This window comes from Emys orbicularis, chromosome 7, assembly GCF_028017835.1.
Source record: "Emys orbicularis isolate rEmyOrb1 chromosome 7, rEmyOrb1.hap1, whole genome shotgun sequence".
Taxonomy (NCBI): Eukaryota; Metazoa; Chordata; order Testudines; family Emydidae; genus Emys; species Emys orbicularis.
In genome coordinates this window covers 2,936,410-2,962,685 of record NC_088689.1, presented here as the reverse complement: position 1 = coordinate 2,962,685, position 26,276 = coordinate 2,936,410, and the positions used below count along the sequence as shown (strand labels likewise).

General features: G+C 45.0%; 1 protein-coding gene across 1 annotated transcript in view; it reads left to right on the top strand.

The window, feature by feature from the left end:
* The first annotated feature begins 6,117 nt into the window (after positions 1-6,117).
* The window catches only part of BTRC (beta-transducin repeat containing E3 ubiquitin protein ligase), a 167,086-nt gene continuing 146,927 nt past the window's right edge, over positions 6,118-26,276 (top strand). The window contains exons 1-4 of the mRNA XM_065407543.1: positions 6,118-6,187; positions 15,733-15,819; positions 16,449-16,630; positions 16,822-16,992. Of these exons, the coding sequence (XP_065263615.1) occupies positions 6,118-6,187; positions 15,733-15,819; positions 16,449-16,630; positions 16,822-16,992 (510 nt within the window). The remainder of the gene's footprint in view (positions 6,188-15,732; positions 15,820-16,448; positions 16,631-16,821; positions 16,993-26,276) is intronic.

Here is a 26,276-nt window from a genome sequence, read left to right as displayed (position 1 = left end):
ATTTACTGACCCAATCAGCTTCACTTTAAGCAAAGCACCAGCTGTTCCTTATCCAATTAATGATTGCCGCAGCAAATTAACGGGGAGTTACACTGTGGATGTGGTCCACCGAGGCTGCACTGCACAGAGCAATGCGACAGCACAAAAATAATCCCAATCATAACGTTACAGTAAGGCAGCGACTTCTAGAATGATCCCAAACTCGGCACATGGCATGTGGCTCAGCATGAAATGCGGCCGCCTCTGCCGTGCTCAGGACAGAATATTTTATCCCCTTGACAACTGATGCTGTTAGAGCTTTCGCCGGGACAAACATGCTGTTGTCGAAAAAGCCCTGGGCTCATTGACCACAAGTGGCGAGGACCTCACGAACGGTGATCCAAACAGTACGTTATAATGTATTTGTTTAAGATTTGCTGTGCTTTATCCTCTTGTTGTGTAATGAGACAGGGTGAGAAAGGAGGGATGAACCCGTTTTCGCTTCCCCTTCATAATGCTGGGTCCCTAAATCAGATACTGAGATCACTGTCTGTCATGCTGCCCAATATTAAGAAAATAAGAATGGCCAGATGAGATCAGACCAATGGTCCATCTAGCCCAGTATCCTGTCTTCTGACAGTGGCCAGTGCCAGGAAATGAACAGAACAGGACAATTATCAAGTGATCCATCCCCTGTCATCCATTCCCAGCTTCTGGCAGCTAGAGGCTTAGGTCACCCAGAGCATAGGGTTGCATCCCTGATGGTCTTGGCTAATAGCCACTGATGGACCTATCCTCCAGGAACTGATCTAATTCTTTTTTTAACTCAGTTATACTTTTGGCCTTCACAACATTCTCTGGCAAGGAGTTCCACACGCTGACTCTGCGTTGGGCGAAGAAAGACTTCCTTTTGTTTGTTTTTAAACCTGCTGCCTGTTAATTTCATTGGGTGACCCTCTGGTTCTTGTGTTATGAGAAGGAGTAAATAACACTTGCTTAGTCACTTTCTCCACACCAGTCATGATTTTATAGACCTCTGTCATACCCTCCATTTAGTTGTTTCTCTTTTTAAGATGAACAGTCCCAGTCTTTTTAATCTCTCCTCACTGGAAACTGCTCCATCCCCATATCACTTTTGTTGCCCTTCTCTGTACCCTTTCCAATTCTAATAGATCATTTTTGAGATGGGGCGACCAGATCTGCAGGCAGTATTCAAGGTGTGGGCGTACCATGGATTTATATAGTGCAGGGGTCGGCAACCTTTCAGAAGGGGTGTGCCGAGTCTTCATTTATTCACTCTGATTTAAGGTTTCGCGTGCCAGTCATACATTTTAACCTTTGTAGAAAGTCTCTTTCTACAAGTCTATAATATAGAACTAAACTACTGTTGTATGTAAAGTAAACAAGGTTTTTAAAATGTTTAAGAAGCTTCATTTAAAATTAAATTAAAATGCAGAGCCCCCCGGATCGGTGGCCAGGACCCGGGCAGTGTGAGTGCCACTGAAAATCAGCACGTGTGCCGCCTTTGGCATGCGTGCCATAGGTTGCCTACCCCTGATATAGTGCATTACGATATTGTCTCATTGCTTCCTAATATCCCCCCCTCTGTCTGCATCCAGCTGTTGTCTCTTGTCTTATACTTAGATTGTAATCTCTTTAGGGTAGGAACTGTCTTTTTGTTCTGTGTTTGTACAGGGCCAGACACAAAGGCACGTTGGGCCATGATTGGTGGGCCTAGGTGCTACAGTAATACAAATAGTTAATAGTTTTAATAACTCATTTTTCCTGACCAGGCTAAATGAAGTACCTGAACTCGGACTGTATCTGGCAGAGGCCCCATGTTAGACTCTAACTCTTTCTCCAGGTCTGTGCTTATGATGATCAAAAGAACTTGAGCTAGTATAAATGACAGTGGCTACAATCCAGATAGATTAACCAGCCTTAAGGGCTTTGGGACAGTGGCATATGCTCCTGCAATATTGCACTTTTCAATTTTCCTACAATTAGGCTTGCATCAAATAGTATTGACACATAAACCACACAATCAAAATCATCGAGCTTTTCACGCTGTTGCAGAAAGGTTCTAGTTACACAGTCGCCAACTGCATCCAAGTTTGCATCGCGGCTGGAGCACTGACCCAGAGCTTGGGACACGAGGGATCTAGGGCCTGATATGGTCATGACCCCATTGTATTACGCCCTCATACAGCATTATCTAAACAATAGTAATTCTGAAAGTGTACACCGTACTATACAGCGCTAGGAAAATACCCAGTTCCTATTACAGTCCAATACTTAAGCTGCTGAGTCTTTGTCACTGACAAAGATTCACGGGAGTGGGTTTAAGCAGTGCTTAATTTGTGTCGGGGCTTGCCAGGACTGAGCTCCAGCCCCTCCATGCTTGGTAGTTCATAGCTCTGGCACCTCTCGGCTCCCAGCCAGCAGCCACGGCTCTCCGGCCACCCAGCTCTGAAGGCAGCACTGCCACACCAATGCAGAAGGGTAGCAATACACCATACCATGCCACCCTTACTTCTACACCCCAGCAGCTCTTTCGTTACAAATGAAGCACTGGTTTTAAGAAGGAGCTCAAAGAAGAGGGAAGCGATTGGCACACAGGTTGCTTGAGGCTGTTTGGCGCATAAGGGGAGGCATGAAGGAAAGCATGAAACTAAGAGTGGGAGAAGGAGGCAAAGGGCGTAGTTAGGAAAGATGAGCTGGAGAAGTGATAGGATGAAGTGGCAGCAGAGAGAGATGAGGAGCAAGCAAGCAGAGTTTTGAGAGCCAGCCAGCGTTGCACTGTGACGTTCGGGACGTTCTTAAAGCTGTCGCTTTTAGGTCTTGTTCAGCCTACTAGATGGACCTGTGACCAGCTGACAAGATGGTAAATGCCACTTGTCCCTGTCTACACCAGGGCCGGCTCCAGGCACCAGCGTAACAAGCAGGTGCCTGGGGCGGCCAATGAAGAGGGGGGCGGCACGTCCGGCCATTCGGCGGTAATTTGGCGGCGGGGCCGTCACTCCCTCTCGGAGCGAAGGACCTGCCGCTGAATTGCTGCCATAGAATGAAGTGGCAGAGCTGCCGCCGATTGCGATCGCGGGTTTTTTTTTTTTTTTTTTTTTTTTTTTTGCTGCTTGGGGCGGCAAAAACGCTAGAGCCGGCCCTGGTCTACACCGACTGCGAAGTCATGTTTAACATCCTGTTATGTTACTTCTACTGTAAGTTCTTTGGAGCACGGACTGACTTTTTCTGTATTTGTACAAAGTCAAGCACAGTGGGGTCCTGGGCCATGACCGAGCTTCCCAGGTGCTACCTCAGTACAACTGGTAAGTCGTAGCTACCACAGCTCCTCAAAGTCATGTTCTAACAGGACCTAGTTTTCTAGTGAAGACAAGTCCTTACACAAGTAGTTAACAACCTCTTCTTTTTTTCTTTTTTAACTGAGTAAAGCTGTTTGGGTGCCCCAGGGCCAGGGCAAACTTGATATGCTACTTCAGGAATCTGACCACCTGCATCCTGAAGTTCTGGAGCGACTGCTCCTCCTCCACCGTCTCCATAACAATCTGGTCTCACCATTGAGTGCATGTTGGCTGCTGCTGCTCTGAGAATTGATCGAACAGGAATACCTGACTGGCATCAAAGCAGGGTTTCTCCTCTGGCGACTTCCTCTGCTTGCGATTGTTCTAGCTGGCACCTTGGGGCCAGTCCAATATAGCAGAATCTGACATCATAATGGACAGGAATGGTTATTCCTCTGGGCCTCATCCATAGTGGCGGGGAGCAGTCTGGAAATGGCAGGGGCAACAGTTCAGTCCTAGGATACTGGGAAAGAGCAGGGACGATGAGTGGGTGACGTCTGCTCCCCAAATTCCTTTCCGAGTTAGCAGGTATCCCACAACATGCCATGAAAATTGCCCACAATTCAGGGAGCCTGGTGGCCGTGCAAGGGCCTCTGGGATACTTACCTGCACTGCACCATGTTTACACTGATGCAGTGTGGCATTGTGTGGACGCCAGTGATGTTGCTTGCATGGGTGCAAACACAATAGTGTGAAATACTGAAGCGAGGGTTTCATCAGTGTATTACAGGGGTAAGTCACAGCAGTACAAGCACAGTTTTCCTCCAGCGCAGGCTGTCTGCATTAGCTACATTGACAGAACTGCTCAGCTGTGTGTCATAGGCCCTATACTCTTCAGCGACCAATAGAGATTCCCTTTGGGCTCAGATGACAAGGCTCTCGTTCTATCCTTGCTGTTGCAGTGACGTTCTCAGCAGCTGTGGGTTGCACCATACTGACATTGAAATCTTCTGTGGCTTGGCACTAGGCTGGAGATCTTGCCTTAACCACCCCTCCCCGACAGGGGCATCATTTCAGAAAAATTCAGGGGTATGGGGCTGGTCACGGGGGGCTACCGGGCTGGTCCCATCTCAGAGGGAGGCAGCCTGGTCCTGTCCCGGGGAGGGGGGGCATGTTGGGGCGTGTCTCACTGGTGGCCGGCAAGGGGCAGAGATCAGGGCCTAACTCGCTCTGTGGTCAGCTCTGGCCCATGCTACTGCTGCAGCTTCCTGCCTGGCCAGGGGGAAACGAGGGTGGTGCTGACACTGTGGCACTGCAGCATGGGCTGGTCAGGAGCTATGAAAAAGCAACTGCCTCTCCCCACCCTATAGCAAATGATGCTCCCAAGCACTCCACCCATTCAGCCATGGAGCAGGGAGGCCCTGGGCACGATGTCGTATCCCAGTGCCACACTGGGTCACTTGCAGACAAATCCTCCCAGGCAGCGGCAGCTACTTGTTTTCATTGGCAAGGCCGTTCGTGGTCTATCCCCACCCTACCTGTCATCTCCCACATGCTACTTCTGTCTCTGATCTGCCAATGCCTCGAGCCTTTGTCACCCGCTTGTTAACGTCTCCTATACCACCTCTTGCACTCGGGAGGAGCACGGCATAAGCCTCTACAAACCTACTCACCGCCCTCCGTTAAAACCCTCCTTCGCTGCAACAGCTCCCTACAAAAGCGCAACGCCTGTTGTGCTGCGAGACAGCCTCCCAGCACTCCGACCAGCGTCGTCTCGTTGTTTCCTTCTGCTCCCCGTTGGTCTGCCTGTAGCCACCTGTTGGCTGTAGATTGCAAGGTGTTTGGGGCAGAGACCAGTTCTTTGTTCTATGTCTGTACAGCGCCAAGCGTAATGGGGGGCTGGGCCTTAGTGCAGTGAAGACAGTGAGGATAATGGGGAATTGCTAACATGGGAGCATCAAAAAGTTATGAGTCAGGCCTGGCAAAACCCAGAGACAAACATTGGGCTGGCACATGAGCCACCAAGCTACACCTGGCCCCGCTTGCAACCTCCTTCTGCAACCACCAGGGCTAGAAACTTCCTTAAAAAAAAAAGAAGAAGCTAAGGGCCACCCTCATCACATGACTCCAGGAGCCAGGCCAAGAAGAGAAAGATCAGCAGACGCATGGGAGTCCTTGTAGTGATACTGCAGAGGTAAGCAACCTATGGCACGTGTGTCAAAGGCGGCACGGAGCTCTTTTTCAGTGGCACTCACACTGCCTGGGTCCTGGCCACCGGCCCGGGGGGCTCTGCATTTTAATTTAATTTTAAATGAAGCTTCTGAAACATTTTAAAAACCTTATTTACTTTACATACAACAGTAGTTTAGTTATATATTATAGACTTCTAGAAAGAGACCTTCTAAAATGGTTTAAATGTATTACCGGCACGCAAAACCTTAAATCAGAGTGAATAAATGAAGACTCGGCACACCACTTCTGAAAGGTTGCTGACCCCTGTGATACTGCATAGACTTGCTCACCTAAAGCCCCTAAGAGACTACATCTCCCATCAGCCACCGCTGCCCCCCCCCTGCCCCCGGCTTAGCATGCGCAGAGCTGCTGCGGGACCGGGATGGGCTGTCGCCGCGCGGCATGCCGGGAGCTGTAGTGCCGCTGTGCCGCCCAGGCGCTTGCCTGGGCTGCGACCGGGGACTACATTTCCCGTGGGTCTGCGGGCGGCGCGTGCGCCCTGCCGGGGGAAGCGGCGGTTCCTGCTTGCGCTGGCTGCGGCCTGCCTGGCACTGAGGGAGGGGGCGGCCCAGGCCCCGGACCGGCGGCGGAGCAGCGGGGCGGGACTATGGACCCGGCGGAGGCCGTGCTGCAGGAGAAGGCCCTGAAGTTCATGGTGAGGGGCGGCGGGGCCCCTGGTGGGCTACAGGGCGGGTGTGGGGCCGACTAGGGGGAGGGGCAAGTGATTGGGGGGGGGGGCGCTGTGCGGTGGAAGGGTGGGGGGCGTGCTGAGCTTGGGAGGGCCAGGGCTGGGGGAGGGGGCATGGGAGCAGGTGGGGGGGGGAGAAGGAGAAGGACACCTGGGGGGGGGAGCACTGACCTATGGGAGGGCTGGGAGAGGGGACATGTGGGCAAGTGGGGGGGGAGAGGAGGAGGACATCTGGGGGGGGGAGGGAGGGGGCGCGCTGACCTATAGGAGGGCTGGGGGAGGGGGCATGGGGACAAGTGGGGGGGAGGACACCTGGGGGAGGGAGGGGGGGCGCTGACTTATGGGAGGGCTGGGGGAGGGGATATGGGGGCATGTGGGGGGGGAGGAGGAGGACACCTGGGGAGGGGGAGAGCTGACCTATGGGAGGGCTGGGGGAGGGGGTATGGGGGCATGTGGGGGGGAGGAGGAGGACACCTGGGGCGGGGAGGGGGAGAGCTGACCTATGGGAGGGCTGGGGGAGAGGTATCTGTTGGGGGGGGGGCTCCTGGAAGGGAGGGGTAAGTGTTTTGGGGAGCCAGGCATCTGGGGGGTAGGTGAGGGCTAAACTGTGGGATTACCAGAGGGTGGGGGGGGATAAAGGGCTGGGGAACAGGGCATGCAGGGGGTGTGTGTGTGCTGAGTGGTGGGAGGCAAAGGCCTGGGGAAGGTAGTATTGGGGGAGGGGAGGCGATGGGTGGGCACCTGAGGGTGTAGGAGCAGGTGGTGATGGTGAAGAAGGTATTTGGTGTTCACCCTCTGAGACTCCCGAGTGTTGAAGCATGGGGGGCACTTAGGGTAGAATTGGGTGGGGAAATATGCCAGGGTGCTGAGTCAGGAAGAGGGCAAGTTCTGGAGTATGAGAGACAGGGGTCTTGGAGGAACGGTGAGTGCTGGTATGGGACGACGACCCCTGAGCCTTTGTAAAGTTGCACTGAGATCTTTGGCCGGTGTTGGCAGTACCTAGTGAGACAAGTAGTAGGGCTTGGGGTATCTTTTGGCTGGGTTGGGGGATGCTCGTGATGGGAATAGGGCTTACCTATAGGAGGTGGGGTTAAATGCTGGGATTTGGGTGCAAGAGCATGTGGACAAGAGACATTGCGCTGGGGGACAGGGAGGCACCTGCAGATGTGGCAGGAGGGCACCTGCAGGTATGTTTGCAATTCTCTGGTGGTCCTAGAGATTCTAAACAAGATTTCTGGCCTGATTTGGTGGTAAGAGGTGACCCATCAAGCACTGGTGCCTGGGAGAGGTGAAGTTTTTGTTCTGCATGTAGTGTGTGGGGTGTATTAGTTTTATCTGCACATCTACTCGCCATAGTTTCAGTTCTTGGCCCTGTGCTATCTAACATCTTTTTTTTTCCTGCTATATATCCTTGTTAATAGAGTGGATGTAAAGAGCCTTTATATTGTCTTGGTTTATAAATTGGCCTGTGGCACAGAAAATAACTTTGGGCATCAGTAGCCAAATCCATTTTCAAATGTGACTGGTCTGTTTAGATTTGGGATAATATACCAAATGAAACAACAGTTATATTCCTTTTTTTATCGTTGATATTTCTAGATTGTTTGCTTCAGTTTCTTGATGCTATTTTCCAACCAAACAGTGATGCCAGCTTAATTGAATGCTAATTTTAGATGCTCTAAACTGTTCTGCTTCTAAGAATACATTTTAAGTGACTGGCAACATTTGTTGAAAGTTTATTTGTTGTGGATTAATGATTCAGTGGCACAGAATTAAATCTTTACTCATAAAGAACCTAAAATACAGCTATGCTTTCAAAATTTATGCCCAACGTGGAAATATTGAAAAACTAGATACAAATCTTGGCTTTCATTTGCACTTCAAAAGGTAGTAGAAAGTCTAAGCTCTTAATTAGCTTCTGTTTTTTATCTTGTAGTATTGGTATCTGTTTTTAAATCTCTTGTTTCTGTTCAGATCATTGAATTCTTTTGCCAGTTCTTTGTATTTTTGTCAGGTTTATGGAATCTCAGGCTGAAGAGGTTAAAAAGATATTGGATGTCAAAATATCCTTGGCAGCAAAAAAATGCCCTCTCCATATGTGATTGACTAGAAGAGTGTGCCATATCCTGTTGGATATAGATCTGGCCATGGTAATCCACTCATTTGTGACCTCTAGGCTTGATAATTACAACTCATTGCAACTAGGAGTCATGAAGTCTTGCACCTTGAAAAAATTCCAAGTGTCTACTTAGTAGTACAGAGCACCATGTTGATGCTCCTGCTTCTGCATTGGCTCCCTATTGAATAAAGAGTCCAGTTCAAGGTCTCTGACCTGATATTTGGAGCCCTCCATGGTATTGACCCTAGCTATCTGATGGAATACCTGACCCTCCATGACCACAGCCTGGCTATGTTCTGCTGGAACAATGAAACATCAATGAATTGGGAGAGGCGTGTCAGTGTGGGGGAGAGAACTTTCACAGGAATAGGCCATAGACTGTTGAACTCACTCTGAGTGTCGAGTGACCAAGGACTTCACTGCATTGAGGAATAAATGACAGAGTGCTTTGATTTTTAGTTTTCCCTAAAAGAGTTCTTCACACACAGACATGCAAGACACACAAACAAACAAAAAAAGCAATCAAACAAGAAAAATGATAAACTAAGCATTTTCTTTTCTAGATTGGAAGGGAAGAAAGACTTTTATTTGCAGAATTGCTAACAGTGGTATGTAACCTATCACTTAAATCAGCTTCTGTACCAGTTGACTGGAGGATCACTAATGTGATGCCAGTTTTAAAAAGGTTCCAGAGGTGTTCCTGGCAATTGTAGGACATTAAACCTAACTTCAGAAGCAGGCAAATTGGTAGAAACTATAGTAAAGAACAGAATTATTGGCCACATAGATGAACATGATTTGTTGGGGAAAGTCAAAACAGCTTTTGTAAAGGGAAATCATGCCTCACCAATCTATTAGAATTCTTCGAGGGGGTCAACAAACATGTGAACAAGGGTGATCCAGTGGATATAGCAACAGAGGGTCCTGTGGCACCTTTAAGACTAACAGAAGTATTGGGAGCATAAGCTTTCGTGGGTAAGAACCTCACTTCTTCAGATGCAAGTGATATAGTGTACTTGGACATTCAGAAAGCCTTTCACAGGGTCCCTCACCAAAGGCTCTTAGGCAAAATAAGCTGTCATGGGATAAGATGGAAGGTTCTCTCATGGATCAGTAATTGGCTAAAAGATAGGAAACAAAGGGTAGGAATAAATAGTCTATTTTCAGGATGGGGAGAGGTAAATAACGCTGTCCCTCAGGGATCTGTACTGGGACCAGTGCTGTTCAACATATTCATAAATGATCTGAAAATAAGGGGGTAAACAGGTGGCAAAATTTGCAGATGATACAAAATTACTCAAGATAGTTAAGTCCAAAGCTGACTGCGAAGAGTTCTGAAGGGACCTCACAAAACTGGGTGACTGGGCAACACAATGGCAGATGAAATTCAGTGCTGATAAATGCAAAGTAATGTGCATTGGAATACATAATTCCAACTATACATACAAAATGATGGGGTCTAAATTAGCTGTTGCCACTCAAGAAAGTGATCTTGGGGTCATCCTGGATAGTTCTCAGTGTGTAGTGGTAGTCAAAAAAGCTAACAATGTTATGAACCATTAGGAAAGGGATAGATGGTAAGGCAGAAAATATCATAATGCCACTATATAAATCCATGGTATGCCCACAACTTGAATACTCCCTGCAGTTATGGTCGCCCCATCTCAAAAAAGATATATTAGAATTGGAAAAGGTACAGAGAAGGGCAACAAAAAAAGAGTATAGAACAGGGGTCGGCAACCTTTCAGAAGTGGTGTGCTGAGTCTTCATTTATTCACTCTGATTTAAGGATTTGCGTGCCAGTAATACATTTTAACGTTTTTAGAAGGTCTCTTTCTATAAGTCTATAATATATAACTAAACTATTGTTGTATGTAGAGTAAATAAGGCTTTTAAAATGTTTAAGAAGATTAATTTAAAATTAAATTAAAATGCAGAGACCCCCGGACTGGTGGCCAGGACCCGGGCAGTCTGAGTGCCACTGAAAATCAGCTCGCGTGCCGCAGGTTGCCTACCCCTGGTATAGAACAACTTTGATATGATGAGAGATTTAAAAGATTGGGACTTTTCAGCTTGGAAGAGACGAATAAGAGGGGATACGACAGAAGTCTATAAAATCATGAATGGTGTGGAGAACGAATAAGGAAGTATTATTTACCCCTTCCCATAACACAGGAACCCAGGGATCACCCAATGAAATTAGTAGGCAGCAGGTTTAAAACAAACAAAAGGAAGTCCTACTTCACACAACACAGTCAACCTGTTGCCAGGGGATGTTGTGAAGGCCAAAAGTATAAGTGGGTTCAAAAAAGAATTAGATAAGTTCATGGATGATCAGTCCGTCAATGGCTATTAGCCAAGACCATCAGGGATGCAATCCTATGCCCTGTGTGTCCTAAACCTCTAACTGCCAGAAGCTGGGACTGGATGACGGGATGGATCACTTGATAATTGCCCTATTCTGTTCATTCCATCTGAAGCATCTGGCACCTGCCACTGTCAGAAGATAGGATACTGCGCTAGATGGATTGTTGGTCTGACCCAGTATGGCCATTCTTAAGTTCTTATCTTATTTATATCTGTTGGGGGGGGGGGGATTGTTATATTGGCACCCTTCACTACAGTTTCTGAGCACTTCCCACTTTAATTAGATCGGCAAAGCAAGGTCCCTAATTGGACTTCTTGGGGTCTTCTGCTCTTCTCACATCCCTGATTATGGGGGCTCTGCATAGAGCAGGTTTTTTGGAGGAGGTACAAGGGGCAATTGTACATGCCAACCAGGCCATGTTGGAAAACTGGTTTGTTTTTTTTCTCTATCTCTAAATGCTTGGGAGGTGCTTAGATATTGTGGTGATGGCAGCCATATAAGTACCTACATAGATCTGGGAAGATGCATTCTAGTTCATCCAGTGGCAGATCATCCACAGTATACTCTCCTGTATGTCCAAGTGGATGATATGCTTGGTATACCATCACTCTGACTGACTAAATGGGTCATAGATTGGGCTGAAGTGGGCCATGCAATTAATTATTGATTTACACAGCATCTTTGACAAGCGCCAAGGTGTGCCTTACCATATCAAATATTGAGAAACTCTTCATAACGACCAGACCCATTATCTACCCGGCTTCTGGTATTTTTGTTTTGTTTGCAGAGTCGCATGTAATTACTGTTTGAAAACAGGTCTGTAGGTGGTGGTATCTGTCCCTGTCTGTAAAATTGGTTTTAATTTTTAAAATGTTTTGTGCTTAATCGTCAGTAATGACATTGGACCAATTGCTAAGCCACTAGATGTCAGGAAGAAATGCATGCTAATTTTGTTGTTGTTGTTTTCACACCTAGCCAGTGATGGAAAATGTTATGTTGAAACCTCATCCGGTCACTTAATGGATGAAATGAAGCCTTGTGTAAAAACAGGAGCTTATTTTTTTTCTGCGTGTCAGAAATTAGTTTATAGATTTGACATTTTGAAAAACGAAGTGGGCTCATTTTTGGGGGTTTCTTTTTTTTATTTTTTTTTTATTTTTGAGGCGATGAGGATAGCAGAGGAAAGGAAGCCCTTGTCCCTGATGGCTGATATTAGCTTGATTACTTTTCAATGATATATTTATGATGCATCCAGCCTGTATCAATTTATTAGATAAGTCTGATCATATGTAATACATATTATCTAATTAATTTTAGGTAATGACATTCTACCTACCTACCCAAATTACTCCTACAGTTTCAAGTAGACATAATATTCACTTACAATCCTAAATTGTTGTGTACTGTTAAGCAGCCCATCCTCAGAGATATTTTAGTGGCGAGTTAAATGATTCCCTCTCTGTAGTTTATGCATCAACCTAATCTTGTAAGGATTCTCTTGGACCCTTTTGGATGAAACCTGCTGTATAAATGTAAGGTATAAAGGCAGCATGAATTGTATAGGCCAGTGCTCTGTAGCAAGTGCAGGAGGGATTTTATAGCACTGCAATCTACTTGTGTTCCCATCATCCATTTTGTGGTGTTTCTTAAATACTCTGGATAAAACAGCACTCATCATAGGGTTTAAGTTATGAGAGATACGGTGCCCTATTACTGCATAAGCTTAGAGGAGAATCACATATGCTCCTTTAGTTTTTGAAAAAACTTCTTGTTTTAAATAAAGCTGTTTTTTTGGTTAAAGAATATGGAATTTTATTGTCGTAACCATTTTCAAAAGTACTAAGAATGAGGAGTTCAATAAGTAACTTCCCTATTTGAATAAACTGTTTAAAAATCTAGATACAGTACTTAAAGAATAAATGTAATAGGCTCAGCTGAGACTTTGATTAAATGTCATATAAACTAAACTATGTACGCCTGCATAGAATAGTAGATATTTTTTTCAAAGTAGCTTCAAATGGTTCTTTTAAGTGTATGAATGTTCTGATGATTATCTTTTTAATTAAAATGAGAAATCTTTGTTTAAAGTGGCATTCTTTTTTTTACAGCCTGTTACAGTCTCCGTAACAATCATTTCTTAAGTCTGAACGTTTTTAATTCCAGGAATCCATTTATATGAAACTATGTTTAGACTTAATTAAGGAATGATTCTTACAAAGCTTGTAAATAGCCAGGAAAAAAGGGACAGAAAATAAAACTGACAGTCACACTTAACAAAATGATTGTTACAAGGTATGTAATATGCTATAAAAATACAATAAAGGCCTTTTTATAAGAGTTCATATTTTTGATCCTCATTCTGAAAGGTATTTAAGAAAAATATCAAGGCTCTGAAGCAGCATCTGTTTTCCTGAATGGACTAGTGACAACTTCAATTGTATTTAATTAGCAGTGCATGGAGCTGTACCTGACCAATTTAGGATCCTGTTTAAAATGCCTCTGCAGGCAGTATTTTAATATAGATTTAAGTTTTACCTTCTGGTTTTCACTATATGTGAATGAGGCAATCTCTCCCCACCGGCGTTCCTGCCATGGTTTGTGGATGGGAAGATGTTGATACTGGCATTCTTCACTGATCTATTCTGTCTTCCACATACAAATTAACATTTCCCTTCCCTGGAATGGAGAGATATAAGGCCTGATCCTTGGAGGTGCTGAATACCCTTTACTGCCATAAGAATGTCAGGCCATTAGCCTTTTCAGCAGCTTCTGCCTTTGTGACCTCTTCCAGGACTGTTTAATAAATACACATTTGTTTCATCCCCCATTGACTGTACTGGCATTGATCCTCCAGGACGTTAAATACTTTGAGATCTATGGATGAACAATGCTATGTAAGAGCTAGGGATAGTAGTTGTTGGTGTTATTAAGGTGCTGTGTAAATTCAAAGTATGTTGTTGTATTCTCTGACCATAGCGTATGGTTTACAGCAACTATGGAAACATATGCATCTGAAGAAGTGGGTTGTAGCCCACGAAAGCTTATGCTCTAATAAATTTGTTAGTCTCTAAGGTGCCACAAGTACTCCTGTTATTTTTGCGGATACAGACTAACACGGCTGCGACTCTGAAACCTATGGAAACATGCTATCATTGCATTGCCAGAAAAACCCCATGTTTCCTTAAATTTGATGGTTACTAGATTTGTAGTGACTTTTGACCTCCTCCTAGTAAGCCAGCCAATAAGCTAAGCAGGATCCAGCATGATTTGGATCTTAAAATAAAAGTGAATCGAGCTGATTAACTGTTTTTCTCTGGCTGCTTAGTAAAGGCATTTGCAGTGGAAACAGACATTCAAATTCTTAGCCTCTGTGGTGGTCCAGTTTGTATAGACTACTTCTAGCTTGGGTGTTGGTAGGACTGCACCTTTCATATCCCAGAACTTAATGATTATTTTAATAGTTATTTTAAATACATTGATTTTTACAGTTTCCCTAGTAGTATGCTTGCATTGTTTTCATTTTGATAGAGAATACCAAGTATCCAAGACAAGGGAAACATAAGGAGATGTGTATCTAAGGAATAAAGGAGTTCAGGAGAGCTAGCAGTTTCTCAAAGAGACAGTATTAAAGGCACAACTGCAAGCTATGCCGATGAGAAGGAAAGATAGGAAGAATAGTAAGAGGCCAATATGGCTCCATTGGGAGCTCTTTAATGACCTGAAAAACAAAAAGGAATCCTACAAAAAGTGGCAACATGGAGCGATTAATAAGGGGGAATACAAAAAGAATAGCACAAGCACGTGGGGACAAAATCAGAAAGATGTAATTTATTTTGTGCTTTAGCCTAGCAAGGGACATAGAAGACAATAAGAAGAGTTTTTTTTTAAAATACATTAGGACCAAGAGAAAGATGAAGGAAAGTGGGGAAGGAGAGCTAATAACAAATGACATCAAGAAGGCTGAGATGGTTAATGCCTATTTTGCTTCAGTCTTCACTAAAAAGGTTTATGCATTGAATATTGGGTCACCAATCAATGTTAACTACAAGGAGGACGCAAACCAAAAACGGAAAATTACACATTAAGGAATATTTAGATAAGTTAAATATATTCAAGTTGGCCAGGCCTCATGAAATTCACCTATGGTACTTAGGGAATTAACTGAAGCAATCTCGGAGCCATTAGCAGTTACCTTCAAGAACTCATGGAGGACAAGTGAGGTACCAAAAGGACTGGAGAAGAGCAATCATAACTCCTGTCTTCAAAAAGGGGAACAAAGGGCACCTGGGAATTTATAGATCAGTCAGCCTAACTTTGATACCTGGAAAGATACTGGAACAAATTATTAAACAATCCGTTTGTAAGCACTGGGAGGATAAAAGGGTTCTAAGGAATAGCCAACATGGATTTGTCAAGAAGAAATCCTGCCAAACCAACCTAATTACCTTCTTTGACAGGGTTACTGGCCTGGTGGATGGGGGAAGCAGTAGACGTGATAGATCTTGATTTTAGTAAGGCTTTTGTCACAGTGCCACGGAACATTCTCACCAGCAAACTAGGGAAATGTGGTCTAGATGAAATTACTATAATGTAGGCGCACAACTTGGTACCACATGGCATTTTGATTAAAACACTAGAACAATATAAAATGAATGTGGAGCACATTAAATTTATTAAAAACTGGCTCACTGATATATAACTGTAAATGGGGAATGATCATTGAGCAGATCTCTTTCCAAGAGTCTCAGTTCTTGGCCCTGTGCTATCTAACATCTTTATCAATGACCTGGAAGAAAACATAAAATCATCACTGATAAAGTTTGCAGATGACCCAAAAATTGAGGGAGTGGTAAATAATGAAGAAGATGGGTCACTGATTCAGAGCAATCTAGTTTGCTTGTTAAAATGGGCACAAGCAAACTGTGTGGTTTAGTATGGCTAAATGTAAATGTGTTCATCTGGGAACAAAGAATGTAGGACATACTTACAGGATGGGGGAACTCTATCCTGAGACACAGTGACTCTGAAAGATTTGGGGTCGTGGTAGATAATCAGCTGAACATGAGCTCCCAGTATGACACTGTCGCCAAAAGAGCTAATGAGATCCTGGGATGCATAAACAGGGGAATCTCAAGTAAGTTATTTTACCTCTGTATTTGGCATTGGTGAGACCACTGATGGAATGCTGTGTCCTGTTCTGGTGTCCACAATTAAATAGAGATGTTGATAAATTGGAGGGGATTCAGAGAATGATTTAAAAAAATTAGAAAACATGCCTTATAGTGATAAACTCAAGGAGCTCAGTCTAGTTAGCTTAATAGAGAGAAGGCTAAGGGATGACTTGATTACAATTTGTAAGTACCTACTTACAGTAAGTCTACATTGCAGTGTAAGCCCAGGGTTAGTGGGACTTGAGTCAGCTGACCTGGGTTAGCGAACCCTGGGCTTGAGCATCTACACTGATTCTTAACCCTATGTTAAGATTTGTCAAATTTGGGCTTGAACCTGGGGCTCTGGTGTCCACACTGCAGCATGCTGACCTGAGTCAAAGCAAACATATCCAGAGCCCCTAGCACCCTCCTGAAATGTGGCCACTCTAGCCCTTTGATCATGATGCACTGTGGGAAATCTTTACTGCCCACCCTGCATGTTACAGGAAGTTTGAACAGCTTGCCGAGCAGTCATTTTGGCCTGCGTACTCCGAGATACTGGAGCCAACCTTTTGAAGAACTTCTCTTGCTTGCACTTTCACTCCTGTGTCAGGAAACAGGCAGAGCTTCCATGAGATGCTGGTGGACATTTCCATGCATTTTCTGACTCACCAAAGGTACCAGATGGATTTCATCATGGAGGAGGAGGCAGAGGAGGAACAGTACCCTGGCATGGCAGACTTGCACTGGCAGATGCTGCTCAGTACAATCAGCATAGCCGCTGATGCCCCCTACGTAAACCAGTGCATCTGGCACAGGACTACAAGCACGGACTAGTGGGATCACATTGTCATGTAGACCTAGGATGACCACCAGTAGGTCCAGAACTTTCGCATGAAGAAAGCTACGTTTCTGGACCTTTGTGAGCAGCTTGCCCTGACTCTCTAGTGTAAAGAGACACACGTGAGGCACTCTTGCCTGTCCAGAAGTGGGTTGGTATAACCTCCTGGAAGCTGGCTACCTCATACTGCTACAGGTTTGTTGCCTACCAGTTTGATGATGGAGAGTTGACGGTGGTTAAAGTGGTAGCAGAGGTTTCTGAGGCAATCAGGCATGTGGTTTACTCCAAAGTGGCGGGCATTCAAGATATTCTGGAGGTAATTGCTGGCTTTGAGATAACGGGCAACAGAGGTCGGGGATGCTTTGGGTTCTTACATTATGGCCTTGCACAGCCCAGTGGAAGAGGGGGAATAGCACCCGTACGAATGTGCTTGTGTGGGGAAAGGGGCTAATTGATTTTGGGGGATGTTTGCTCGATTGCCATGCAATATACTTATGCATGACACGTTGAATACCGGATTGGGGGGTGGCGTGAATCACAGTGTAGGTTCATAGAAGGAAGGTATTGAAATGTGAATTGCTGTACCTAACCGCATAGAGGAATAGTGTTGCTTAGTCATGTATAATTGCTCCTGATCATGTTTTTAGCTTTATCTCAAATCATGATTGTAAGAGGTGGTGATGCACTGATAGCAATAAACTTTCCTGATGATATAAAAAGCTTTATTTGTAAACGTGTTAAAACTGTAGACAGTCGCCTATTGCTACGCAGGGCAGCTGACATTACAACACCCAAAAACAAGTACCAGAAGAACATTTCCAAAACAAAAATATAAAAGAGCAGGAAACAGTGCAAACATGACTTAAACCCCCTACCGCTACTTGTCTCTTGGCTCCATGTTCTCCATTCCCTTCTTTCCCCATTTTCTGTGCACTGGGTGCCAAGCTGGGGGTGGAGGTATCCACACGAGAGGGGTTCAAGAAGGAAGGCTCCAGGGGGTTTAGTTGCTCTGCCCCGCTGCCTATGGGGCTTGAATGCATGGGCTGCCCAAGGTATTTTTAGACTGAAGCTACATTGCAGGGAGATCAGATCATGGTGTAGGAGAGGCAGCAGGAGCCGGTGCTCCCCACCCAGGATGGAGATGAGTCACTCAAACAGTGCTCTCTGAGCTCTGTCCTCCTCCCTTAGCCACCATTCCTGTTCTAGGAACTGTGTTGCAAGTGCCTGCTCCATAGCTGAAAACCTGTCCTGCCCCCGGGCGGCAAGCCTCAGCCTTTCCACCTGCCTCTCAGCATGCTGCTGTTCCAGTCTTTCATCTCTCTGCTGCTGGTATTGGACTGCTTGTCAGCCCTCTCAAGAACTTCGACCGTAACTTCATCGCAGAAACGCTTCTGTCTGGAATGGTCCACAAAGGTTTATTGGGCCAGGCGTCAAATTCTGGATGTACAGCAGCCAGTGGAGATTGAGGGGCCTGAAATAGGACTAGAAATAGAGGGTTATTGTCTAAAATAGCTCAGTGGAGGAGCATAGAATTAATTCTTGTGGAATCTCAAGGACATAAAATGTTACATTTAAAAACTGAACCAAAATATATTGTGAAAGGGATTCTTCTGTCCACAGAATCTCTCTGGATACAACCTGGTTAATCACAGTTCCAGAAGTGCAGAGACCATGGTAAGTTAAAAATTATAAATTTTTTTGATTTTATAAAAAGTTCATAAGTAATTGGATTGTCTGGGGTAGCGAGAAGTGCACTTGCAACAAAAGGCTTTTTCTATCATTTCTGGCCTTTCATGTTTTGGAGGACATAACTGTTGTTTGTGGTGCCCTCTTGGAAAAAGGAGATGTTATTCCAAGCTGTTGTTGGGAAATCTACACTATACGCAGCTGAAGTATTCAAACGTATAGTGACTGAACAGCACATCTGTGAGTGGAGTGAGCTAATCAGCTACCGAGGTGGCCCTGGAAAATATGCTTTTCCCTGCAATGTGACTTCCTCGCTGGAGTTTCTGTTTCAGGAAGAGTTTGCAGCTATCAGCAACCAGCATGTGTTAGAATTCATGAAGGAATTAACAGGATGCTGCGTTAGCTTACCCGTGGCTTACCCTGTTATGTCTGCACACAAATACACAGCACTCCAGAGCCTTCCTCCTCCCTGTTGATGGCACATTTCTGGACAAAAATTGACACCCCAGTCGTACTTGGAAGAAATGATTTTGACACACACACACACTCACTCACTCACACTCTCTCTCTCTCTCTCTGTTTCTCTGTTTCGCTCCATAGATCACTGAGCAGTTACAGTGTGGCAAACTTTAAGGGTAAGGTTATTAATTGTAAGAACTAGAAATGGCCCTAGCAAACATTCGAGCTTTTCAAGTAAAAATGCTCTATGAATGTGTCCTTTATCGCAGTGGTTCTCAACCTGTGGTCTGAGTCCATGGACTATGTCTTAAGGGGTCTGCAAAAGACTTAGGCTGTGTTTACACTAGAGAGATTAGTCGCACAGCTGTACAATGCAGCTGTAGGATCTCTTGTGTAGCTGCTCTATGCCGATGGGGGGGAGAGCTCTCCCGTTGACATAATCCACCCCCAGCGAGCACACTAGTTCTGATGCCGACATAATTTATGTCACTCGGGCCGTGTGTGTGTGTGTGTGTGTGTGTGTGGAATATGCACACCTCTGAGTGACATAAATTTTGCTGAGATAAGTTGTAGTGTAGACATAGCCTTAGACTGAAAACGGACTGAACAGAATTCAGCAGTACGCCCTTGCTATAATGAACCCTTTGGGATCCAGGCCGTTTATTTGTTATAGCCAGGGGTTCTTCATAGCAAAAGAGACCCGCTGCACCTGCGGCAGGGGCTGACAGCTTCTCCAGTCCCGGGACTGGAGGTGGGATCCAGGTACCAGGTCCATTATATCCAAAGGTTTGTTGTTATCAAGAGTGTTCTAGCAAGGGTGCAGTGTACACAGACAATAGATTTCCAAAGGGGTCCACAAATAATTAAAAAAAAAAAAAAAAAAAGGTTGAGAATCACTGCTTTACTGTTTGGAATTCCCGGTTGCCGGTTTGAGCTCCACATGGGTGGGGGAGGGGAGACAGCAAGGTGCTATGATACAATCTGCCATGAGCAGATACACACTGGTAGCCAGGGCGTTTCATAACTTTTGCATTAGTTCTTAGAGCGGAAATCCCTCCCATTACTGTAATAATAAACTTTTAAATTGGAGTCAAACTTACTGGGCTCAGGGTTGGCTTCTGTCTCCTCTGGGTTTGCTGCAGGCTCGGCAGAGGGGTGGTCCTGGGGGATGTGGGTGGGGAAGAGGCATCAAAGAGCTGTTCCTGTTGATCCTGTCCCACAGTCTGATCTGGGACTGGTGTCAGAAACAGTCACTTCATGCTCCTCACTTGGAGCCTGCTGCTGACTCCCATCAGTTACCAGCCTGGATTCAGGGAACAGCAGGACACCATCCTGGCTGACCAGGTTGTCGTGCACCATGGTTGGCTCCATGCTGGGCACAGTTCCCAGCACCTGGTCAAACTCCTCATAAAACGGGCATGAGGTTGGTGAGCTGCCTGAGGTACTGTTCTAGTCCCTGGTCTGCCGGTACCTGTTCTTAAGCCACTTAACCCGCTCCCTGCACTAGTCACCAGTCCGGAGAATTTACAGAGCTGCCAGCTTTTTAGTTATTTGCTGGTATGTGTGATCATTCCTGGTACTTCACTAAAGTCCACAGTTTTACTGGCCTCACACCAGAGATTCACCAAAATCTGGCTGTGCTCCCATGACCATGAAGCAGCACACTTTGCAGAAGGCTTGTTCTGTTCAGTCTCCATTGCAAACACAGAAGGCTCTCTGATGGGTTTGCAACTCAGTGATCAGAAGACAATAGAAGGGTTAACGCTGACTCACTGAGCTGCAGCTGTCCATCAGAGGGGGGTAGCTTCTGTTTTCAGTTGAATCTATTGGAGATTGTTGGGATAGAGAGGACTAAGGAAGTTAGCGACTTCTGGTGGACTCCCAGGACACAAGTCAAGCGGGGTTGCGCCAACACTGCAGAGCAATAGGACTTGACCTTGTGTCCCAGCTTGATTCTGGCTCGGACTCTCTACTCCCGCAGGGTCGCATGTCCAAGCCTAGAGTTAGCACGATTCATTTGTAGATGTAAGTGGGGTTAGGCTTGTGCCTGAGTGCTTATTGCATTGTAGACATACCTTCAGGGAACAAATATTTAGTAATGGGTTCTTCAGTCTAGCAGAGAAATGTCTAATACGATCCAATGGCTGGAAGCTAGACAAATGTAGACTAGAAATAAGGCATACATGTTTAACAGAGTAATTAACCATTGGAACAATTTACAAAGGGCCATGGTGAATTCTCCATCGGTAACAATTTTTAAATCAAGATTGGAGGTTTTTCTAACTGATCTGCTCTAAGAATTATTTTGGGGAGGTTCTGTGGCCTGTGTTAGACAGGAGGCCAGAGTAGATAATCACCGTGTCCCTTCTGGCCTTAGAATCTATGAAAGTGGTTGAAAGACTGTACGCGGAGAAGCTATCAGTGGTTTGCTGTCAAACTGGGAGGGTGTATCTAGTGGGGTCCTGGGGGGGTCAGTCCTGAATCTGGTACTATTCAATATTTTTAATGACTTGGATCATGGAGTGGAGAATTTGCTTATAACATTTGCGGATGACACCAAGCTGGGAGGTGTTGCAGGCGCTTTGGAGGACGGTATTAGAATTCAAAATTACCTTGACAAATTGGAGAATTGGTCTGAATTCAACAAGGTGAAATTCAATAAAGACAAGTGTGAAGTACTTCACTTAGGCAGGAAAAATCAAATGCACAATTACAGAATGGGGACTAAGGGCTTGTCTACACAGGCACTTTACAGCGCTGCAACTTCCTCGCTCGGGGGGGTGAAAAAACACCCCCTTGAGCACAGCAAGTTTCAGTGCTGTAAAGCGCCAGTGTAGAAAAGCCCATGGAGGTGGGTTTTTTAGAGCGCTCCCAGCGCTCTGCCGCGACTACACAAGCCACGTTAAAGCGTTGCCAGTGTAGACTAGCCCTCACTGGTTAGGCAGTAGTACTGCTGAAAAGGTTCTGGGCATAATAATGCTCAGGGCTGGGGAAGGGGATTGGGGTGTGGGGTGGCGCTTACCTCGGTGGTGGTGGTGGTGGCGGCTCTGCAGAAGTGGCCAGCATGTCCCTGCAGCTCCTAGGCAGAGGGGCCAGGGGGCTTTGCGTGCTGCCCCCGCAGCTCCCACTGGCTGCGGTTCGCGGCCAATGGGAGCTGCGGAGCTGGAGCTCATGGTGGGGGCAGCGCATGGAGCCCCCCATGGCCTTCCCTCCACTTAGGAGCTGCAGGGACAAAAGGAGCCGGGTAGGAAGCCTGCCAACCCTCCCCTCCTCCAGCACCAGCAGGATTCCCGGGCCGCGCACCATCACCCGCCTCCCCCCAGCACCAGCAGGGGTCCCGGTCCATGACCCCCAGCACCTGTGCAGCCCCCAGACGCCGCCTCCCCCCCCAAGCACCAGCAGCCTCTGCGGCCCAAGTTTTAGTCGGAGCTATATGGTACAAGTCATGGACGGTCACGGGCCACGAATTTTTGTTTACTGCCCGTGACCTGTCCATGTTTCTTACTAAAAATACTCGTAACTAAAACATAGCCTTAAGTATGACTAAGCAGTGTGATGCCATTGCAAAAAAGTCTAATCTCATTCTGGGGTGTATTAACAGGAGTATCGTATGTAAGACAGAAGATAATTGTCTTGCTCTACTCAGCACTGGTGAGGTCTGACCTGGGGTAATGTGTCCAATTCTGGGCGCCCCACTTTTGGAAAGATGTGGACAAATTGGAGACAGTCATCAAATGATAAAAGGTTAAGAAAACCCGACCTATGACAAAAAGTTAAAAAAACCTGGACATGTTTAATTTTGAGAAAGAAGACTGAGGGGGGACTTGATAACTGTCTTCAAATCTGGTAAGGGCTGTTATAAAGAGGACTGTGATCAGTTGTTCTCTGTGTCCACTGAACGTAGGCCAAGAAGTAATGGGCTTAATCTGCAGTAAGGGAGATTTAGGTTAGATATTAGGAAAAACTTTCTAATTATAAGTAGGCTTGGAAGGATTAGATCCATTGCTCTACAGCCAAAATGCTTCTGAAATAAATGTAGTCAAACTTTACTAATTCTGGGTCACTGAGAACGAAAATGATGCTTAAAATTGTTGATTGGCTCTAGTTTTCAAGATATGCTATTGGGTCAGTATATACGACCCTTGACTTGGGAATGGCGGAGGATAAGTGAGTTATAAAGGGAAGGGATCTCAATTTAAACCAGAAATGACTAAAATACATCTTTGACTGGATCTATGAATAAATCTATGACTGGGTTTGGACAGTACTTGCTTTTTAGGCAAAACAATGAATGATGCAATCTGAAGCTGGTATTGCGTCATACATGATATGAATTGCATCATGTTATTCCTAGAAGTCATGGATGATGCAAGCATAACGAAGCTTACATCACTCTGCTGAACAAAGTGCCTATATCAGCTCTAGAAATCATACAGTGTCATGCTCTCTTATTTGTCAGTGTTTGATTTTGCAAAGGGACACATTTCTGTTTAGCCAAAGTGAGCAGAGATGCCTCGTACTTGTGTGAACAGTGCAGATAACTTCTGCTATGTTTGTGGTGAAGTGACTTTTGCATCACAAAAGCGCAGTATAACCACTATGGTTAAGAAAGCCTATCACCTTTATTTTGGCTGCAAAATTGGAGATCAGGACAAGAGGTGGGCCCCACACATATGCTGCAACACTTGTGCAACAAATCTTCGCCAGTGGTTGAACAGGAAAAGGAAATCTATGCCTTTTGCAGTGCCAATGATTTGGAGAGAGCCAACAGATCATACCAGCAATTGTTACTTCTGCATGGTGCCTCCAGTTGGGAAAGGTGTGTCAAAGAAGAAAAAGTGGACTGTGCATTATCCAAACATTCCATCAGCTATACGCCCAGTACCCCACGGAGAAGGACTGCCGGTTCCTGATGCACCAGAATCATTCTCACTTGAGTCAGACGAGGAAGAGGATGAAACTTCTGGTCCTGAACCATCAATGTCACAGGACCCACATTTTCTCCCATCCTCCTCCTCTGAACCACACCTCATAACACAAGGTGAACTGAATGACCTTGTCAGGGATTTGGAACTACCCAAGAGTAAGGCAGAGCTGTTGGGCTCCAGACTACAGCAGTGGAATCTCCTGGCAGGTGATGTTAGGGTTTCCATGTTCCGTGACCGTCCAAAGGATCTTGTCCCATTCTTCTTCATGGAAGGTGATCTTGTAGCCTGCAACAACATCGATGGTGTGATGGCAGCCCTCAACATCGTTCACGATCCAGATGAGTGGAGACTGTTCATTGATTCATCGAAGACGAGTCTTAAAGCTGTTTTACTGCATAATGGCAATGTTTTGCCATCAATTCCAGTTGGTCATGCAGTCCTATGACAACATGAAACAACTTTTGAGGTGCATAAACTATGACCAACATCAGTGGCAGCTTTGTGGCGATTTGAAGGTTGTTGCTCTCTTGCTTGGTCTGCAGACTGGATACACAAAGTACTGCTGTTTTCTCTGCGAATGGGATAGTCGTGCAAGAGATTCCCACTACATCAAGAAAGATTGGCCACTCTGACAGTCATTGGAGCCTGGGAGGAAAAGTGTTCAGCATCCACCACTTGTTGAATCAAGGAAGATTTTGTTCCCACCCTTACACATCAAGCTGGGTCTGATGAAGAACTTTGTCAAGGCCATTGACAAAACACAAGCAGCTTTCAAGTACCTCCGTGGAAAATTTCCAAGGTTAAGTGAAGCTAAGATAAAGGAAGGTGTCTTTGTTGGTCCTCAGATTCGTGAATTTCTTCGAGATGATGCATTTGACCATGCACTGCGTGGCAAGGAAAAGACGGCATGGAAAGCCTTCCAGTTAGTGGCAATAAATTTTCTCGGAAACAACAAGGGAGACAACTACAGGTTGTTGGTGGAAAACCTCCTCAAGGCATACAAAAGCCTTGGTTGCAACATGTCACTAAAGATAAATTTTTTGCACACTCATCTAGATTTTTTTCCACCGAACTGCGGAGCAGTGAGCGACGAGCACGGCGAGCGATTTCACCAGGACATTGCAACAATGGAGAAACGCTATCAGGGCAAATGGAGCCCATCAATGCTTGCAGACTATTGCTGGACAATGACAAGAGATGCTCCATTTAATGAATACAAGAGACAAGCCAAGAAGCGCCGAGTAGACACTGAATAGGACTAAACTATGTACAGAATAGTTTTTTGCCTTTTGTTTCATTATAAATTTTATTTATATAACCCTTTTGCTGATTTTTAAAGTGTTACATAAACAGGACAGGTGAAATATTATCATGTAAAGCAACCATAAACACATGAAAAGACCTAGGTTTACAATTTATGATTAAAACTCTACTATCTACACAATATACATAGACATAAAATGTAAAAACTTAAATATCTTAGAAACAGTAGCCAATCAGCTGATTTAATTGTCATATTTGAATTCAGCACATCAAAATACATAATAAATAGCACATTTGATCTCTGAAGCAGACGACTTCTCAAAAATTGTAGACCAGTGTTATTGGTAAATGTCAATAAACATCAATTTCACCGTACGCACACAAATGGAGGGAAAAAATACTTCCATCAATAATTGAAATTTACAGCTAGGCAGTAAAAAAAATGTTGCCTGAGAAAGTATTAGAGTTTGATTTAAGGATATTTACTTCATATATTTCGACCTGATGTTGACAGTTTGTTTTTTAATGGTGCTCAGGTTTTCAGTTTTTGAATCTCCATGTCTACTGTCATTAAATAATTGCCTGACTCCCCCCACATAATTTACTGCAACTGTGAAAATTTATGTAAAAATAGAAAAGAATCTTAAAACCCATAATTTTGTGCAACTGTGAAAATTAAATTGATAAAAATCTTTAAAAATGCTTAAAATAAACGCTGATATCTGTTGATTCCTGCTGTGCCTAACAATAAGGCTAGTTAAGTTCTGGTATAGGCTTGCAGGGGAGGTTGTAGAATCCTCATCATTGGATGTTTTTAAGAACAGGCTAAACAAACATCTATTAGGGATGGTCTGGAGTTACTTGGTCCTGCATCAGCACAGGAGGCTGGCCTAGATGATCTCTCCAGGTCCTTTCCAGCCCAACATTTGTATGATTCTGTGATAAGTATAATTATATAAAGCAGCTGGTTGTTAAATACAGGGTTGCAGCGTTTTTTTTTGCATTTTAAATGACTACTTAGTGGTTTAAGTTAACTACATCGTAATCACTTTTTCCCTTCAGTTTGTGGGTTTGCTGGAATCAGTGTGTGTGTGTGTGTGTGTGTGTAATTAATATAAACAAACCTTGATTTCCTTTCTTCTACTCTCACCACCTGCTTTTGGCTGCAATTTTTTCTATGGTTGGTACGGGCTTTAGGTACTTCAATAACTCACCCCTACTCTTCTTTTAATTTTTCATTTTAGCCACTTTGCTCCATTAAATG